Consider the following 20,678-nt stretch of genomic DNA (forward strand, 5'->3'; position numbering starts at 1 on the left):
CCTGGGTTTTAGGTACTATGAAAGTAGCTCGGCTTTAATCGGTGTTCGTTGCCATGGTATCTTACGCTGCACGGCTAACCTGCTCCGGGGCAGGTTATGTTCTGGATTCAAGATCTCAGACTGAAGTTTGACCAATCAGCTGAGAGCAAAGAAACATATAGGTGATGTAACTTATTCCAAGTGTCTGTTGCAATGACTTCACCTTTTCTTCCAAATCCGGTGGACATCTCAGCGCAAATTGTTTGACGAGCACTTCGTAGAGAAAGAGTTTTTAGCCAGACAAAATCCCCTTGCCTTAACTGATAGTTACTTGTATGAAAGATACAGATTTTCCGCGGAAGGAATGTCTTATCTTTGCGAACTTCTTGAGCCGCACATAAAGAATTTAACACGTCGAATTCATGTACTTACTGTACCGCAAATTGTATTGCGTTGCGTTTTTTTTTTGCAAGTGGTACATTCTTGCACGGTGGGTGACGCACAGAAGCTAGGGGAAAACATATGTTTGTCGAACCATTCGCAAGGTGGTCCTCGCTCTGCAGGAGTACATGAAAAGTTTCATTAATAGTGTTCCCCGGGCATTTATCGACCATGTCCATAAAAGAGGGCTTTTATAAAATTGCCAGTAAGATATATAGGGTGACATCACATGAACACTTAAAAAAAAAAAAAAAAAAAAAAAAAAAAAGCAAATTTCACAAATGTACTATACAATATAATACATGTTAAGAATTATTTTGAATCTTTTTTATTATTATTCTGTTAATCTTATGATAGGATTCCCAAGTCATTGCAACATGTATGCAGTATATTGCTCCAATCTCCACTGCTCTAGGGAACATGAGGCAGATTATGTTAATAGGGAGTCCTATCACAGCCATAATGTTCAGGTAGAGATGATGTGAATATGTGAGATGATTATTTTCTGTGAGATGAATCTTTAAATTAATAGTAACTTTAACAGATATAACAATGATCTACTAAACATTTCATCTGCAGACGACTTGTGGTCATGAACATATGATCAAGTTTGGATGCCAAATGGCCTGGCTCCAGTGCTTGTCTTACAAATTTTCCATGAGTCTGTGTTGTGTCAGCACTTTGAGGAAAGCAAGTTAAATTTGGTACAGTACAAAACACTGTTAATTTGAACTGAGCTAGAAAAACCTACACAATAACCCCATCATGACCCTCAGATAGGGCCACAGCACCACTTCAGTGTGGCCCTCAGTAAAACCAGAGTGAAGATAGAGATGACCTTTGGCATCCTAAAGGCACATTTCAACTGTGTTCGGCGCTTCAGAGTCACCAGAGCGGGCATCACAGATAGTGGCTGCATGGGCCATTCTGCACAATATAGCCACCAGTAGAAAGGAGCGAGAAACACCACAAAACCAGCTTCTCCCCGATGAAACTGACCAGATCACACTTGACCACCCAGCTGGTGCAGATGTAGATGCAATCACCATACAATATTACACTTAATAAAAGCACATTGAAACTGCAGATAGGTCTCAAACTGTTTTATTGGTTTTGTGGGATGGGAGGGAGAAAGAGAGCAAGAGAAAGTTGCATTAATAAATATTCATACTAAAGTGTTACTTGGTTAAATAAGTTATAATATATATATATATATATATATATATATATATATATATATATATATATATATATATATATATATATATATATATATATATATATATATATATATATATACATACTGAGATCAGTTTTATCCAGCTGTTTGATTTTGTTTGGAGCCTCCTCAGCTCACAGTCAGCTCCTTTAGTGTGCAGTCTAGTTCAAGACTCCTTTAGTGTGCAGTCTAGTTCAAGACTCCTTTTGTACAGGGCCCTGACTGAGTCTGTTTCCACCTGAAACATAATTCCACCACAAACATGATCATTACAAGTTTTCTGGAGGCTCATAAAAATCACAAAAAGTTCCTTGACTTCCTACAAACACAGGACTGACTGTAATTTATGTCAAGGGTTTTAAATCCTTACACATTTCTTCTGAAGCCCATTGAGGTAGAGGCCTCCATTTCTGGGGCAGGTTGTGAAAAATCCTACAATAAAAGAGATGTGTAAGGGCCAGTCCCTTTTTTATGCCACACATTCAAATGTTTGCCATAATAAAAAGCCCAGTGCATTCTCATCAGCAACTGTCTGAGAACACACAGACAGAGTGTCTTCATTTCCTCCACCCTAATAAATAAAAATAGGCCAATGTAAAGCATAACTGTTGTAAAGCAGGTTATGTTTCTGGTGTTCTGTCTGCTGCATACTGACCTCTGTGTGGGAGACTGTGTGTATGTGTGCTGGCTTCAACAGAGACACTGTATTTCCCTCTACTGCAGAACATAGTCAGCTATATTTAAAACTTAAAAAAGTAGTAATGGATTGCACACGTACCCAGTGTTACTTGCTTAGAGGAGCCAGCACCAGGGTCAGATTGTACAGCACCTGTAATCACATCCATAATCTGCCGTCCCTTATTGCCTACTCAGAGCCAACTCCTCCGCCACAGTGTATTCTGGTTTTCTGAATTTAACTCTTTATTTCTGTTTGCTGCAAACAAGTGTTTGTGATAAAATGTTCACAAATGTAATAAAAGGTTGTGGTAAATACTCACCACTTTGAATTATATTTTTATATTTTGTCTTTATCTGCTGCCAAGAACATTTGGAGTTGGGGTTGCATCTAAAAATCAATGAATATTAATCTTTCTTAGTACATACATGCACATTTTTTATATATTATAAAAATAGGCTATAGGCTATATTACACATAGGCTACACATACATATATACATACATAATTTTACATAAATATAGAACGTATTTGTTTAACTTACGCATTAACAATCAGCAATCTTTCTACAACAGTCTTCTCTTGCTTTGGCAGCAGAGACCGTATTGTTTCAAGCTTGAAATACATTTAAATTCATCGTAATTCTGAATGATTATCTCTTGCTCCTCCGCGGAAAAATAGGCCTAAATCGCTCTCGCTCTACCCGCGATTGGTTGTTCAGTGTCGACGTCACTCTTTTATGTGCACGCGCGCGTGGAGTAATCATAGCTTAAAGGTGCCATAGAATGGATTATTTTATTATTTTATAATGTTTCCTGGGGTGCCCTTATAATGTTAGTATGTTTTTTAGATCAAAATTTGTTATAATTTAGAAATAAAAGGCATATTTCCTAGCCTGATTTCATCCATTGATTTGAACACTCTGTTTGAAGGGGCGTGTCTGCTGTGAGACTTCAGTGTTGTTGCCCACTGCTGTGATTGGCTGACATGCTTGCATATGAAATATCTGGCATTACATGTAGAGCTATCTGGAAAACTTTTACTATTACAGCTTTTATATGTTTTTACTATTACAGCTATCGGGATTAACGAATCATGAGAAGTTTTTTTTTAAGTATTTAGATCTATTCCCATCACATAAAAGGTTTCAGTGATGAGCATTGAGCAGATGACAGCCTGTTGATCGCGTGAATGAAGATCTTATCACTGCAACGCGATATACTGATGCATAAACAGTGTTGAACGACTTTGAAAGAAAGATTATCTGTCTGAATTTGAACAATTACACATCAGAAATTCACATAACCCACTGGTTCTCCAGAGGCTCGGATGAAGGAGCAAAAAAATATTTTTGTGTTCATTTGTACAACCAAACACTGAGCAACTGCCATGCTTCGTTCGCTCGTTTGCAAGCCATGATGTCTCTCGAGGAAAAAACAATATCGCGCTGGATCTAGATAACACAATGTAAATTATCGTTAATAAAATCCCTACTTGCCGCTTGCGGGAATATAACGTTAGTTGAAATTGCCCCCTTCGTCCGTTTGAGACGCCGAGAGAAGCCTGGCTGCTTGATATTGTTGTAACAGTCCGTGGTGAAATGGGCAGAGCAACTAAACAACTTCGAATTAAACTGTAGCGGTATCCGATTATAGATAGATAGATTATAGATAGATCTGCCATTTTCCCTATGATCCTCCTCCTGCTTGTTTCTTCACCTGCAGAACTTCTGATGATTCGGCTGTGCAGTTTCGCCTGGCACTGAGCATGGGCTGGCATATGCAAATTTTTAGAGGCGTACATATTAATGATCCCATCGGTTTCGTCACAGTTGGTGTTATGTGGAGATTCGCCCGTTTTTCAGGGGTGTTTTTCAAAAACGAGATTTAAATAAGAAAGAGAAAACTATGGTGTTTGAGACTCACTGTATGTCATGTCCATGTACTGAACTCTTGTTATTTAACTATGCCAAGATAAATTCAATTTCACATTCTATGGCACCTTTAAGGATCAAAGCCTGAGTTGACAGAGAAAGTTGATGAGCTGCATCATGGTACCAATAAAGCCTGATTGCATCGGTTTGGTTTTGTCAACTCAAAACTAATCCTGTAACCCCGAGTTTGTTCAGCTACCTTCATGGTACAGGCCCCAGTTCAGCGTCTGTTTTTTGTTTTTGCCTACACCACACCGTGACACTCCTGCTGATTTGTGGAAAGTTTTGATAAGATTTCGTGAAGATTCTGGACAAAGAGTGTTTTGACACCATGCAAGTAACTTTTTTTCATCGTTTGTTTTTTCCGGTTTCTGAGTTGGGTGTGTACGTCACCAAATCTTTATATTACCTTAATCACTGTCTTGTTGGCTAAAACATATCAGCAACTCCTAGCAACTGTTAGCTAAGCTTAAAATATTTTTTTACACAGCGGGGTTAGTTGTAGCACAGTGTTATAACTAAGCTGCCAAGTGTACAAGTGTGCCAAGTGTTCCATGCTGGTGGAACACTCTCCCCTCCCTCATCCGGAATGCTGAATCCCTGACAACCTTGACAATGCTGAATCCCTGACAACCTTCAAAAAGCATCTGAAAACCCATCTCTTCCGTGAGCACTTAACCACATAAAAAAAAAAAAAAAAAAAAAAAAAAAAAAAACCCCTCCCCTTTCCCTCTAAAAACCTCACTTTTCGGGCTTATGCTACTCTGAATAATGCCTGAACTTTGTATCTTGAGCACTCCTTGCGTAGCTTTGGTTTTTGCCTCTTCATGATGATTCGCTTAATCTAGTCCTGCTTTGTAAGTCGCTTTGGATAAAAGCGTCTGCCAAATGACTAAATGTAAATGTAAATGTAAATGTGTACAACGATAATGAAAGAAAACAGGAAGCCATACAACTTTTCAGATTAGAGTATTTATTTATATTTTTATTTTGTCACATTTAACTTTGTTGGACTTTCACAATGTTGGAATTTAAATGTCAAAGTATGATTTTTTTCACATTTGTTTACTCTGCATTGATCACTTGTTTTATTTTTATTTTTTTCATGCAATAAACCCTTTAAAATTAGATTTTTGAGCTCGTTTTTATTATTATTATTTTTTTATAATAATTTTGCATGCAGCTGCCACACACACAAATATAATTCAATTGCAATTACAATATTTGATTATTTTATTTATTTATTTATTGCAAAACTGTGCAGCCCTTTCCTATATCTCTATCCATGATTTCTGTCAGGACCACTACCGTCAAATATGATTGACAATTAGCATACAGTTTGGATTGGCGGTATGGTTCCGTTCTGGGCGAGAACTCCCTGCGCATCCATGCAGCCTAGCATGGATAAGAGCAGGGAGAGCAGCAATAATCCCCCTTGGGGTAAACAGAACAGAACCAACATGAAAATTTGCAAATATATTTAATTCAAGATTTTAAAGTACAACATTATTCGAAAATTATTCTGATTCAAGGGGAATCAGAATGTCAAATCCTGACTGGGCGAGAGGAGGAGCTGGGGATGGAGGAGGGTAATTAGCTCCTGAGAAACGCGATAGCTGCTGATAATACTGAAGGAGCTTATATATGTATATGGTGATAGGCGTCGTATTCCTATAGGTAGATGTGGATCAGCTGAGGGTCAGCTGATGCAAGCTTGACTAACGTGACCTGCCAGAACTAACGCTACGCTGGATATTGATCCATAAAAGAAAGATAATTGGATGAGGGATAGATGTATGTATATCTATCTATACAGATGTACAAACAAGATCAAACTATACAGATAAAATAGTACTGAATTATGTGTGTTACACACAAGTGTTACAACTAACCCCTCTGTCTGTTACAATTAACCCCGCATATTGGGTAAGTTGTAACATTTGCACTCCTGTCACTTTCAGTGCAACTGTATGAAAATGGTAGGTCCTAGAAAAAAACTTTGTGTTCATTTGTAGCAGAGATGTGTATGTTGCTTGTGTAAAAAAAGAAGAAGATTAATCTAACTTAATTATTTTTTTTAATAACTGAGCCAAAACCAAAATGTGTTGTGCCCCGCTCTCCCCTACTCCGCCGATTTCTAGCCAATGTTATACTCCAGCGATTTTTGTCCTACATCATTCCTCCATATTTAACACATCAACGAAGTAGATGGCATGAAGTAGATGGCTGTAACTCTGCAATGCTTTGGTATATTGAAACCAAACTTTGTATGTGTCATTGTCTCCTCACACTGAACACACAACATCAATTTAGAAACAGTGCCAGCTATTGGTCAAAAGGGATAAGCAATTAAATCATATTTCTAGATTTTTTGGGCCATTTTGACAAAAGTGATCTAAAACTGTCTTTAGTTATTCATTGTCGCAGTTGGTCTGATGCTCCCAGCTATAGTTGCATAACTTCTTATCATGCCTCTTCTGTGCTTGGCCCCTTAAATGCTGTATGTGTGTGTATATATAATTGCTCTGTTATATTTTTATTTATTACAATTTACTTTTACAATTATCCCTTATTACAGTTAAGCATTACTATACAATTTGTACATTTATACAGAGGCCTCTTTTTTTAATTTTTTTTTAATGAATGCAGCACTTTGTTGTGTTTTATGAACAAAAACATTCAGAGATGCCAATCATGTGAAAATGACAATAGCAGGATTTGAACTTGTGTTGCCCACATTATACACTGGATGTCAGTGTGCCGGAACACAAGCTCTAGCCAGTTTGACAGTGTTTCTCAACCCTATCCCTTTGATTAGCTTGTTGAGGTGTGTTTGATCAGGTTTAGAGCAAAACTCTGTAGGAAAGCGGACCTCGAGGACTACAGTTGAGAACCCATGATTTAGAACCTCTGCACTAGGCCATGGCTATGACAGTTCTTTTTTCTGGCTAATTTGGTTCTTCAAACGAATTTGTGGATTGTATTAAAATATCTGGATTAAGTTGTCTTAGATTACTGCGTGTTCTTGTGTTCATTGGAAAGGGCAGATATATCGATCCTCGAAACCATGATCAGCAATGCAGCAATTGGTTGGCGGCAAGACAGCAACTTAATGACATCATAATAAAAAAGAACATCACATACCTGATGGAAAACGTGACAAATTTCTGGACCTTTATAAGGAAACAGCCAATTGACTAAAACGACATAAAAGTTATAATAGATAAAAGAAACGTACTGTTTGTTACATGATTCCCAATTATTTCCATAATTTCACGATTTGTAGTATTTTTAAAGGCTTTATATTTGTATTTCAGTGTTGTAATTAGCAATTTGTTTCATTTTACATGTGAAACAGATTTGTTACGTGACAGCATTAATTGGTTCAAGAACATTTTTCTAATGACACAGCAGACAGCATTTTTTACTAAGTATCTCATGCGCTGCATCAAGCCATTAAGGCTGTTCAAATTAATGCACTGCACACACTAATATATGTACATCATGTGTAAGACTCCAATAAAATTATTAGGTAATTATTCCTTCACAAATAAATCTCTCAATGAGTAAAACTGGCTTTTTTCTGTATATTATGATAGATTACACATCATAATATTATTTGCAAATTTATTTTAAAATTATTTAAAATAATATTATTATTTAAAATTAGGTCTAAGTGTGTCCCTGGTTTAATGGGGTACCCTTATAAGAAAGTAGCAGTGGCTGGGACAGACTTTCAGTATCACCTCTTCTTAAAAAGATGAAATCTTATCCTGTTTACATGAAATAAGCTGCTTTGAGCTAACAGACCTGTTGCTATTACAGCAACTCCATTTATCCTGTTCTTTCTGACAACAAAGCACTTGAATGCAACAAGCTCATAATTATAACTTCAAAGTGGGAAGCAGGACATTTCCGATAGCACGTAAAGGCAGCATGAATCTTCATATCCTTGTAAGGACTGATTTTCCTGCTAAAACAAAACTCACCCTGCAATAAAGCCATAAAATGCACCCTGGACAGCAGATAGCAAAGACAGAGCACAGGACATTGCCTTGCCCAAACTTATCTCATTGTCTCCTTGTTTGACTTCAACTCATCCCCCCTCTCCCTCCTCAAGTCACTGAAAGTTCACTAAGAATGTCTATATCACATATGATGTATCTTGTGAATATATTGTTCCCTTTCGTTCGGGAACTCCTACGTCTCGTCGGAGGAGTTTCCAACGAATTGGGATCACGCTAGGGAGACCAATTGCCTTTGAGTGAATTAAAACGAGCCAATGAACATTGGCATGCAACATTTGCATTCCGTGTCCCGCCTCGCAGCGCGGGTATAAAGGCGGAAGCGAGCGCATACACAAACGCTTTCTGCTTTGGAGCCGACCGGTTGTGTCCTCTGAGCGACACCTGTGGCTCACCCTGGCTGATATGAAGGAGTCAGACAAGAGTAGGCTCCTGAACTCCCCCATTTCCCAGGGTGGGCTCTTTGGCGACGCGGTGGAGGACTACGCCCAACAGTTCTCCGCTACCCAGAAGCAGTCGGAGGTGATAAAACACATCATGCCCCGGAGACAGGCTGCTGCTGGCCAGTCTTCATCGGCTGCGCCTTCGACTGCTCGTCGCCGAGGGCGCCCTCCTGCTGCCGCCTCCGCCCCTGCTCAGCCTAAGCAGCAGCCTCCACCTAGGCAGCAGGGTGCCGGCCGCAAGAGAGCTGCCCAGCCCGCTCGGAGTTCCTCTAAACCCCCAGGCAAGAGGAGAGGGAAGAGACCCTGAGACGGGCGACCCAGGGGACATGCCTGCTGCTCTTCGGGAGTGTGTGACTGCACCACTCCTTCCCCCGGAGGAGGGCCGGGTGGAGAATCCAAAACCCAAAACTTCTTTAAAAGAGCAGTTTCTACTTCCCCTGGGTCACACTCGGTCGAGACTGGTAGCTCAGGACGACGCTCAATTGCCTCGCCGCTCCCAGTCTCCCCCGTCCAAGAGGGCCAGAATGACAGTGTGCGCCGCCACGTTGCCTCGCCGCTCTCATTCCCCTCGCCCCAGCACTCAGATGACAGTGACGCCACCCCGGCCTCGTCACTCTCATCTCTCGCTGGGCAAGGAGGTTCAGAAACCTGGACCCGACGCCCCCGGGCGTTGCTCCTCGTTTCCCCTCCTTCCTTCGCCTCGGGGCGACGAGCAGCCGAACGCCTCCGTGCCTTCCCTGCCGTCTGCCCCCGTGTGGAAGCAGTTTGGTGTTGCACTACACACCCAGACTCCACTTCCGGCCGCTTCAGTGCCTCCGGAGTCAAGTCCCTGCCTTCCACCTCGCTGCCCCACCCCGGGTACGCCGGTGGTCCAGGTGGACTCACTGGTACGGTTCTTCGAAGCCTGGCTAGCGCTTCCCAGGCAGTCCCGGTGGCTCACCCGTACCATCCGGCTCGGCTATGCAATTCAGTTTGCCCGCCGGCCTCCCAAGTACAGGGGCATCCACTTCACCCGAGTGCGGAGCGTCGATGCCCCTGTCTTGAGGAAAGAGATCGACGTCCTGCTGGCGAAGGACGCGATCGAGCCGGTCCCTCCAGCCGAGATGAGAAACGCATCTTCGAATGCATCCGTCCCCAGGATTGGTTTGCAGCGATCGACCTGAAGGACGCGTACTTTCATGTCTTGAGCATATCAGTACAAGGTTCTTCCCTTCAGGCTGGCCCTGTCGCCCCGTGTCTTCACGAAAGTCGCGGAGGCGGCCATTGTTCCCATGAGAGAACATGGCATTCGCATTCTCAACTATCTCGACGACTGGCTCATAATAGCTCACTCGCGGGATCTGTTGTGCGAACACAGGGACATGGTGCTTCGGCATCTCAGTCTGTTGGGGCTTCAGGTCAACTGGGACAAGAGCAAACTCTGCCCCATGCAGAGGATCTCTTATCTCGGTATGGAGTTGGACTCGGTCCCTCAGAGCCCTTAATCCAGGTGTCCAGGCATGCTGTGGTTTTCACAGATGCTTCTGCCAACGGCTGGGGGGCCACATACAACGGGCATGCAGTTTCGGGTCTGTGGACGGGGCCCCAACTGCATTGGCACATCAACTGCCTAGAGTTGCAAGCAGTACGCTTAGCCTTGTGCCGCCTCAGAGGCTTACTTCGTCACAGGCATGTACTGGTCCGTACGGACAGCACTGCGACCGTTGCGTACATCAACCGCCAAGGTGGTCTACGCTCCCGTCGTATGTCGCGACTCGCCCGCCATCTCCTCCTTTGGAGTCAGAAGCATCTGAGGTCGCTTCGAGCCATTCACGTCCCTGGTGCGCTCAACCGTGTAGCCGACGAGCTCTCACGGCAGCCGCCTCTTCCGGGAGAATGGCGACTCCATCCCCAGGCGGTCCAGCTGATATGGGAAATCTTCAGAGCCGCTCAGATAGATCTGTTTGCCTCTCCGGACAAAACCCATTGCCAGTTGTTCTATTCCCTGACAGAAGGAACTCTCGGCACAGATGCACTGGCGCACAGCTGGCCCCAGGGCCTTTGCAAATATGCGTTTCCCCCAGTGAGCCTTCTCGCACAGACTTTGTGCAAGATCAGGGAGGACGAGGAGCAGGTCCTGCTTGTTGTGCCATATTGGCCCAACCGGACTTGGTTTGCAGAGCTCATGCTCCTCGCAACAGCCCCTCCTTGGCCAATTCCTCTGAGGAAAGACCTTCTCTCTCAGAGACAGGGCACCCTATGGCACCCCCGTCCAGACCTCTGGAAACTCCATGTCTGGTCCCTGGATGGGACGCGGAGGTTCTAGGTGGCCTACCACAGGCTGTGGTAGACACCATCACTTCCGCTAGAGCCCCCTCTACGAGGCGCCTCTATGCGTTGAAGTGGATTGTTCGTGGGTTGGTGTTCTTCCTGAAGGGAAGACCCCCGAACTTGCCCGATCAGTGTCGTGCTTTCCTTCCTGCAAGATGGGTTGGAGCGAAAGCTGTCTCCCTCCACCCTCAAAGTGTATGTTGCCACGATAGCCGCACATCACGATGCAGTAGAAGGTAAGTCTTTGGGAAAGCACGACCTTCTCATCAGGTTCCTCAGGGGTGCTAGGAGATTGAATCCTCCTCGTAATCAGCACCCCATACCCTCTTGGGATCTGACTTTAGTGCTCAGAGCACTCCAGAATCCTCCATTTGAGCCCTTGCATGCAGTTGATTTAAATATCTTGTCAATGAAGACAGCTCTCCTGCGCGCTTTGGCGTCCATCAAGAGGGTAGGGGACCTGCAGGCATTTTCGGTTGACGAATCGTGCCTAGAGTTCGCGCCGGACTTCTCTCACGTTGTTCTGAGACCCTGGCCCAGATATGTGCCCAAGGTTCCTACCACTCCTTTTAGAGATCAGGTAGTGAACCTGCAAACGCTGCCCCCGGAGGAGGCAGACCCAGCCCTGGCTTTGCTCTGTCCTGTTCGTGCTCTGCGCTGCTACATTGACAGAACTCAAAGCTTTAGGACCTCAGACCAGCTCTTTGTCTGTTACGGAGGCCAGCAGAAGGGGAAGGCTGTCTCCAAGCAGAGGTTATCCCACTGGCTAGTGGATGCTATCGTCCGGGCTTATGATTCCCAGGACGTGCCTTGTCCACCTAGGTTGAGGGCACACTCTACAAGGAGTGTTGCCTCCTCCTGGGCTTTGGCTCAAGGCGCCTCGCTGACAGATATCTGTAGAGCTGCGGGCTGGGCGACACCTGACACGTTCGCTATAGCCTTCGTGTTAGAACCTGTTTCCTCCCGTGTACTCGCTTCGGCCAGTAGCGCGAGGAATTGACCTTTGGCTAAGCCATGCCCCCTCCACTCACTCGGACAAACAGTCAACATTTGGTAACAGGCGCTATGGCAGCTGTCACAGTTGGAGACATTTCACAGGAGGCAATTGATGATTTTTGGAGACAGAAAGATTATATATGATCTCAAAGTCACCAAAAGGGCCTTAGCTATGCATTGGAGGGTTATATTAATCATTTTATTTTGAGAAGGTCGATGAAAAGCTTCAGCTCCAGACAAAGATTTAATGTTACAGGTCAGTGTGTAAACGTTATAGTTTGGTGCTATTTCGCTTCAAACGCGCAAATGGATTCAAAATGTTCAAGCGTCGAAGTAGACGCGATACGCGCGAATTTGACGCTCTATTCGCGTTTGGTGTGAACGCAGCATGTGTGTCAGAGAGAGAGAGGCGCGATCGAACAGTGGAAACATAAAAACATACTCTATTTTGTTCATACAGGACATCATTAAAACTGCAAAGTGTTTAGCCTACTTATATTTGTGTAAAACACAACATTGTGCTTTTGTCAAACTGTACTCTTGACAAACTGCAACGCAGCTAGAAGCTAGGCTAACGTTACATTAGAGATGTTAAAGATAACGTTCAAATACGTTGTTGACTTACCTTAGAACAGATGTAGACATCCTTGTTTAATTTATTCACGTTTAGTTGGTGTTGTGGTCTAAGTTACCGCATAAATTAATCCAGAGCAGACACTTATCTCGGTTGAGATGTGACTTGGGAAAGGGTAAAAAATACACACCGTCGCCCAGCCTCTCAGGATACCTAGTGTTGGAGTTGAATGTACCCCATGCACACCGTTTGACCATTTTAAACTTAAAATGACAAGAAAAAACAGATAAAAACGAATGAAAACTGACTAACTGCAATGCATTTCAATGGACGTGGAAGCAGAGAATGTCCGAGTGTATTGGGTTAGCTATGCGCACTGTGATTGGCTCATCGCGTTTGGGGGCGTGGCTTAGCCATAGGTCAATTAGGTTAGTGTCGGCTTGCTACGCCATTCTCGCCCCAGGGGCCAGATACGTGCGTTTCCTGCTCTGTTGGTTACCCAACAAACGGCTAACCTCATGAGTTCCTGTACCTTCGCGGAGGACTGGACACCGTTCGGCTCCTCAGCGAAAAGCTTTTGTGTATGCGCTCGCTTCCGCCTTTATACCCGCGCTGCAAGGCGGGACGCCGAATGCAAATGGCTCGTTTTAATTCACTCGAAGGCAATTGGTTTCCCTAGCATGATCCCAATTCGTTGGAAACTCCTCTGACGAGACGTTTCCGTTCCCTACTCAGGGAACGAGGGTTACCATACGTAACCGAGACGTTTTTTCCTTTTCATGTTTGGTATCATTTTAAGTGTCTCAGTGCGATTGGTAAAATGGTCTTAATTTCATTGCAGTCACTGGTTTAATGAGAAAGATTGAGAACTTAGGAGAATCCTGTTCTATCTCCCGAAATCAGGTGCTACCCCTGGGGTACATGGATTGACCCAAACATTCCATGACTTCATTGCAGTCACTGGTTTAATGAGAAAGATTGAGAACTTAGGAGAATCCTGTTCTATCTCCCGAAATCAGGTGCTACCCCCTGGGGTACATGGATTGACCCAAACAACTCTAAACAATATTGGTATAACCCTTTTGTTCTGGTTTGGGTATTTAAGGCTAGGTAAGAGAGCAGTCTTTGGGACCCTTTACCAGGCATCCCCCATACAGTGCTGTTTCAGTGTTTTCCTGTTGTAAAACACTCATACACCACTGTGTGTCTCTGTCAGGAATACATTGCTTACTTTTAAAGTCATCTTTGAGTAAATTATGTCATGTATTTATTATTTCTGAATTGGCTTTTAATCATTTACTTGTGTAATTGGCATGATACATTTTTACCTGACAAATAAATGTTACATCTTGATCTGTTCTGAAGTTTTCAGAAATCATTATTTACTAGTAGATTAAAGTGCAGTCTGGTGTTTCCGCAAATCTCTATCCAGGATAGATCAAACCTAAGGCACTATGAATGGAGCATGGGGCACATCTTAGGAAGACCTTCCGATTTCGGACTATTCCCTGACTTAGCATGTTGTACGCTGCAACTATTACAAAAAATTACACCTACGGGTCAGCAGTGAGCAGCCGCTTAGGGTAAAATAGTTGCACTGCACCCTCTGACTATTTCAGGACTGGCTAGTTTGTGATCGTGAGCGCACATTCGCGACGTGACGTCTCAAAGTGACACTGGGTCCTTAATGAACGAATATTTAAAAGTATGGGATACTCAGAATAATAAAAGATCTAAATTAACTCGTAATCAATATTTATGACTATTTTCCAATCAGAAACACGATCTAAATTTGATTATCATTTGAAATTGGAGTCAGATTAAGTGCAGAGCTAAAGTAATATTGAAACTAAAATTCCAATAAATTAAGTGAACTTCACTGGAGCGCTGAAAAGACATACACACATTATTCCTTTGCCCAGGCCGTTGGACTCCGTCATTGGGCCAATGGGTGGTCCTTACATCCTCTTTTGTCCTCTCCAAATTTTGAACTATACAGGTATTTGAGGACAAGCTTTAAAAAAAACAAAAACAAAAACACTCTACACATATGTCACTGGCCAAGCTCACATGACTCCATATGCACTGGAAGCATGTACCATGAAACTAACTAAACAGGATTGTTTTGGTTTAATGAAACTGAACAACAGCTGTAAACTATCTCTCTGTCAACTCAGGGTTTGATCCAGACTTTAAGAATAGTATATGAGTGTGTGCACATGCAAGTTTGATGTTTGCAGCATGCAAAGAAAGATGTCCCAACACTAAACCAAACTCAGACCTTAGTTAAAAGTCTTTAGTGATCAGTGACTGAATATCAGCCTTTAAGGACATTTCCATCCCAAAACAATGGGATGATGTTGAAACTTGTCAAATTATTTTATAACCTGCAATGAGCACTGGAGACTGTATTTCAGGGGTATGAGTACATTAATTGTTTTGTTTGTTGATTTTATTTAATTATCACATGAAACTCACTACAGTCTAATTTGATACATTCAAACAATCAAGAGGTTTACAACATTTATCATTGATTTAACTTTATGTAAAAAAAAAAAAAAAAAAAAAATCACCTCAAAAGACTAAAATCACTTCAGTATATCTGCCACAGATTTGGACACAAACACAGCAGTTTAAAATGCTATGTAACAGATTACCATACACAGATACTGACTGCAAACGTGGCTAACAGACAGACAATCTGTGCAACAGGCAATTCACATGGACTCAAATTCATCAATGCGCTGTTTGGTGTTTCCTTGTCGTATTTGCCGTAAGGTTTTGTATTTGTCCCTTCCCAACCTCACATTCTCAGCATGGATAAGATCATTTGGAGTCTTCATGCTTTCATCACGGGCATCTGCTAGCTCCGAGCTCAGAGCCTAAAAAAACATTAGAAACAAATCAGTTAGCATAAGAATTAAAGCTGCAGAGAATAGTTTCTGCAAGACTGTCACATTTGTTCTTCAGAATTTCTATTTATTACAGTGTCCTCGTTACATTTGTTACATTTACTTACCATACTAATTTTTCTTTTTATTCTGCTTTTGCAATGTGAAGAAAATAGTAGATACTGAACTCCTACAATTAACACAGCAGATTAAATCAACAATATTCAATTATTTATCAAATTATTTTACTAAATTACACTTGGACTCTCGCTTCTCTCATTTCTCTTTCCAGAGAGAGCCCTTTAAAACTTGTTCTCCTGTTTAAGTGGTGATTTGCATTTTGTGCAGGTAAGTGTGACAAGATCTTTATCCAACCATACTGGAATGTAGGTGTAAATGCAGTCGGGTTAAAAAAAAAAAAAACCCATCTGAATATGAATCGCATGTTATTGGCAAATGTGAACAGTGCAAATGTGACCAGCATCAGGTTTTGGCTCAGTAGAGATTATAAATGACACCTAAATCTCCACCTATAGCATTGGGAAAGTATGTACCCAAATAAAAGTTTGCTTCAGAAATATAAAGGGTTGTAGGTTATCTATGATGTTTGTTTGTTTTTTTGTGTGTTTTTTTACCCATAGTTTTGCTTCAAATTATAGGCAGATTTTGTTGTTGATTATTTTGTTGTTAACCTTATCTATTACACATAACTATACAAATCATACCTTATGCAGAAGCCATGGACTTTATGAATACAGTACTTTGTTGTTTGCCTCAAAGTTTATTGATATTTTTAGGCTATTCTGAACCACACATTCACACATGTTAAAAATGCAATTAATTTAATGAATATTTATTTTAAACAAGTAGATAGTATTCTGTATAGAGAGGCTCATAAACTAGTGTGAAATTAAGTAAAATTAGTGACATTTCGGTACAAGAAAAAGGTAGAAACTATGTTTACAAATGAGAAATCTCACCTAGCTTGGAATGGAGTGACGTCTATAATTGGAACTAAACAGAAGACTAAGGCCTGGTTTCACAGACAGGACTTAGATTAAACCAGAATTAGTTCAATTACGGCATTTAAATAGCTTTTATAAATGTGCCTATAAAAATAAACAGTACTGGTGTGCATCTTGAGACAAAACAATGGCACTGACATATTTAAAGATATGTTTCTTTCAGCTTAAAGTGGAACTCTCGCCAAAATACAACCTAGGTTTTTTTTGTTAATCTACCCGAGGTAAACTTTTGTTTAAAAGCATAATTAGAATGGAAACGCCACTTTTTTGACCGTATTTTTGTTTTCGGTCAAATTGCCTTTTGAATGGGAGTGCTTGGGGCATGACTATGAAAGCATCAAAATTGCTATTTTTAAAACACTAAGAAGGCTCGACACAACATGAAACTTTGCTCAAAGTATCACCAGGGGCAATACACACTCGAGCATTGAGAACATTGTTTGTGTACACAGAGTTTACTAAAAAGAAAGATTTTGAACAACTCACTGTAGCTATTGTTGTTTCCATCCGCCAGCATTTTGTCAGTCAAAAATAGCTGATTTTAATGTTGATGTAAATATATCCGTGCAGCGAGGGACTTGCTTAAACATGTTAGAGCAGCAAAGAAACATGGATAAATGAGAAGAAAGAGCAGGATGTGCTTGATGATGAGTTATTAAAAGCATAATAAACCATGAAAGAGAACTGAGTTCAGTACTGACAGGCAGCTTTCTGTGGCGCACATACGAAGCCATGAGTGCTGAATTCAGTGTTTGCCATTGTGTATGTTGTGTCAGAAGGGAGGCCCAATATCTTTGACTTTGAAAACCCCTGCTCTAGCCACTAAGACCGTGGTTTTCAACCCTCTTCCTGCAGCCCCTCAACAGTGGACATTTTTAATGTCTCCTTGGTCTGACGCACCCATTTTAGGTCTTGGAGTTTCGACTGATGAGTTGAATCAGATGTGTTTGATTAGGAAGACTAACAAAATGTGCACTGTTGGGGGAAGTTCATGGTACAGAGTTTAGAACCTCTGCACTAGGGCATGGTTATGACATCTTTTTTAATAAAAATCTTGGCTGTCTCTCATGCTCACCTGTAGGCGCTTCTGCAGACGTTCATTCTTCTCAGTTTCTGTTATACGCTGCTCTTCACTGCGGTCCTGATAAGTTCCAGTGGATGTGAGCTCAGCACTGGCCTCAGCACTGCTCTCATCATTCTCATCATGGTCATTCTCCGTCTGGGACGTTGACTGGATATGGACCCCAATTAGCTTACTCTTCAACTCCTCTTTTGTCCTCTCCAGGTCTACCTCAACCATAATCGCCTGGCAAAATACTCAAAGAGAAATCTCAGTAAACTATTATGAGACTGCTAATGTGTTTGCCTGAGGTTAACCATATGGAACAGATAAAACAGTATATTTACACTCTCACCCTTTTCTGCCATTTCCTGGCTTCATCCTCTTTCTTTTTTTTGGCATCTTCCAGAAGAGTGATTTTGGATGTTAGCTCAGCCAGCTCTGTTGCCTTTAAAGATATAATGAAGCAAACATATTTATTTTGTAGAAAATTATTTTCTGTACAATAAACAACAACAACAACAGTAACCAGAGGCTGCCAAGCTTCAAAAAGCACATAATGAACCATTAAAGCACTGGAAACAAGTAAAAAATATTATCAAAAAAATATTATGCTTTTTTAAATCTAGCATTTATTTTAGTATGTAATATAGCTGTTTGTGTATGTAAACAATCTGCAAAGTCAAATGTCATAGTTAATCTCTTCAACAAAAAACATAAAACACAACCGAAACGCCTCGTTTGTTGTCATTAATTCCATGATTTAGCTACGTCACCATTTTACACATTTGCATAATGCCCACATACTGGCTGCTTTGACCTACCTTCAAAGAACAGTTGAAGTGATTTTACTGTGTTGAGGAGACACTGTTTCCCTTACAATAACATTTCACTCAACATTGCGTCAGTAGCTGACGCTATGGGTATAGTCAATTTCTTCTAAATACTCTAGCCTGATTGAAGGAAAAACTACACTGACAAATGGCGTCTCGGCACACCCAATCTTTCTCTTCAGAGCGGAGATCGTCTCCTCACTGACCACGGAAGAAGAAGCCTACCTGCTCGCCTTTCTGAAGAAAAAAGAACTTGGTGATGCTGAAGAAGCATACTCGGCTGAGACGACACCTCTCCCCTTTGGCTATCTGGTGAGTGATCTCCCAAAGCAGAGCCAGAAGACCGGCATCGCTTCCGGAGCATTAAGTGCTACCCCTTCCCAAAGTATCAGGGCCATTGCCCCCAGGTAGTGTTGGACCCTGGTCAGCAGCCCAAGCAGTCTTCCTGACTAGTCAGGAGTGAAGAGGAGGCAGCCCTTAGAGGAGGCTATGGAGAAAGTGTCAGACTGAGTCCTGAACATGATCAAACAAGTCTTCTCTCCAGTTTGCTCGCAGAACCCTCCGATTTGAGGGTGTGGAAACCCTCAAACAGATTTGCCCAGGGGATTGCTTTTTATCAATGGATCTGAAAGATGCATACTTTCATATCCAGGTAGCCTCTCATTACAGACCGTTCTTGATGTTTGCATTCAAAGGAGTGGCTTACCAGTTTACTGTCCTGCCATTCGGACTGTCACTGGCACCCTGCACATTCACAAAATGCATGGATGCGGCACTCTCCCCCCTGAGTTGGAATGGGGTGCACATCTTTTATTACCTCAACGATTGACTTATTATGGCCCAGTCGAGAGATAAGCTGTGTGTGCACAGTTCTTTTCTCCACAGCCACTTAGAGTGTCTGGGGTTCAGAATCAACCTGGGTGCGCTATTCGACTTGGCCCAAATGCTGGCCTGGCTATCACCAGAGCGCTTGCTGAAAACTCAGTGAGGTCTGAATCATTTAAAAGCCGGGGGTCTTTGTACCCTCAAGGCATTTCAAAGGATGATGTGCCTGATGGCAGCAGCCTCTGCAGTCATCCCGTTATGCCTGCTTCATATGCGGCTGCTTCAGTTCTGGCTGAAAGCCCATGTCCCACACCATGCTTTGCAATTAGGACGTTTGAACCTCAGGGTGACCCACGGCTGTGTCAAATCCCTGGCACCCTGAAAGGCTATGCAATTGTACCAATCGGGAGTGGATTTCGGGCTGCCTTCCAAAAGTAAAATGGTCTCAACAGATACCTCTAACACGGGTTGGAGCGTGCTCTGCTATGGCAGGCCAGCATTCGGCACCTTGTCAGGTTCGAAACTCTGCTGGCACAATAACTGTCTGGAGATGATGGTGGTGCGCCTGGCACTCAAGTCCTTTCTGCCAGACCTGAGAGACCAGCCATGTTCTGATGGTGGCCGCATACATAAACCTCCAAGGAGGCCTAAGATCGCACCTGAGATTGTGCCATCTGAACCGACTGGCGAGACTCTTCCTCCTGTGGGCACAGCACAACCTCCGGTCAATGAGAGTAGTGCACATGCTGGGTAGGCTGAACCAGGGTGCGGACATGCTGTCCTGGAGTGGTGTGACTCACTGAGGCACTGACCCATGAGTAACTGAAAGAGAGCTTATATGCCTTTCCTCTGGTGGCCCTGACAGTCGGTTCTTCTGGTGGCTCCACTCTGGCAGAGCCAGCCATGGTTCCCCGGGATGGCGCAGTTACTGAGTGGGTCGCTTAATCTGTACCCTCAGCTGGAGCTATAGAGCCTTCACGTGTGGCCCCTTGACAGAGGTCTTTGCACCTGCCGCAGAGTGTGTTGAACACAGCAGACTGGACATTTTGGAAAGGTGGGCTTTAAAGAGACAGGAACTAAAACAGTGTGTTTCAGGCAGTGGATGAAAAGAGCTACTGTAGCAATGTACAGAATGAGAAAAAAATTGTTTTTCTGCTATAAATCATGTAAAGTTTGAGTATGGTGCACAAGTCATACAGACTACTTTTATGGAGCTTGAAAGCATCTATTCCCACTGTATGGAAAAGAGCTCAGTGTACATATTTCATAGTTTTTCCTTTTGTGTTCTGCAGAATAAAGATATTCATATGTGTTTAGAATGACATAAGGGAAAGTAAATAATAACATAATTTTCAGTTTTCATTTCGTCATAATTTATCCATACTCCTGTCATTCCAAACTAGGGGTGTGCAGCGGAGCCAATATTTGTATCTGTAACAATCTCAAAA

General features: G+C 42.4%; 1 protein-coding gene across 1 annotated transcript in view; it reads right to left on the reverse strand.

Moving 5' to 3' along the window:
- Nucleotides 1-15,148: 15,148 nt before the first annotated feature.
- The window catches only part of msnb (moesin b), a 41,273-nt gene continuing 35,743 nt past the window's right edge, over nucleotides 15,149-20,678 (reverse strand). Inside the window, exons 11-13 of the mRNA XM_084132273.1 lie at nucleotides 17,928-18,020; nucleotides 17,588-17,818; nucleotides 15,149-15,478 (exon numbers count right to left, since the gene is read on the reverse strand). Of these exons, the coding sequence (XP_083988399.1) occupies nucleotides 15,314-15,478; nucleotides 17,588-17,818; nucleotides 17,928-18,020 (489 nt within the window). The 3' untranslated portion in view covers nucleotides 15,149-15,313. The remainder of the gene's footprint in view (nucleotides 15,479-17,587; nucleotides 17,819-17,927; nucleotides 18,021-20,678) is intronic.

This window comes from Abramis brama, assembly GCF_963993115.1.
Source record: "Abramis brama genome assembly, chromosome: 13".
NCBI lineage: Eukaryota > Metazoa > Chordata > Actinopteri > Cypriniformes > Leuciscidae > Abramis > Abramis brama.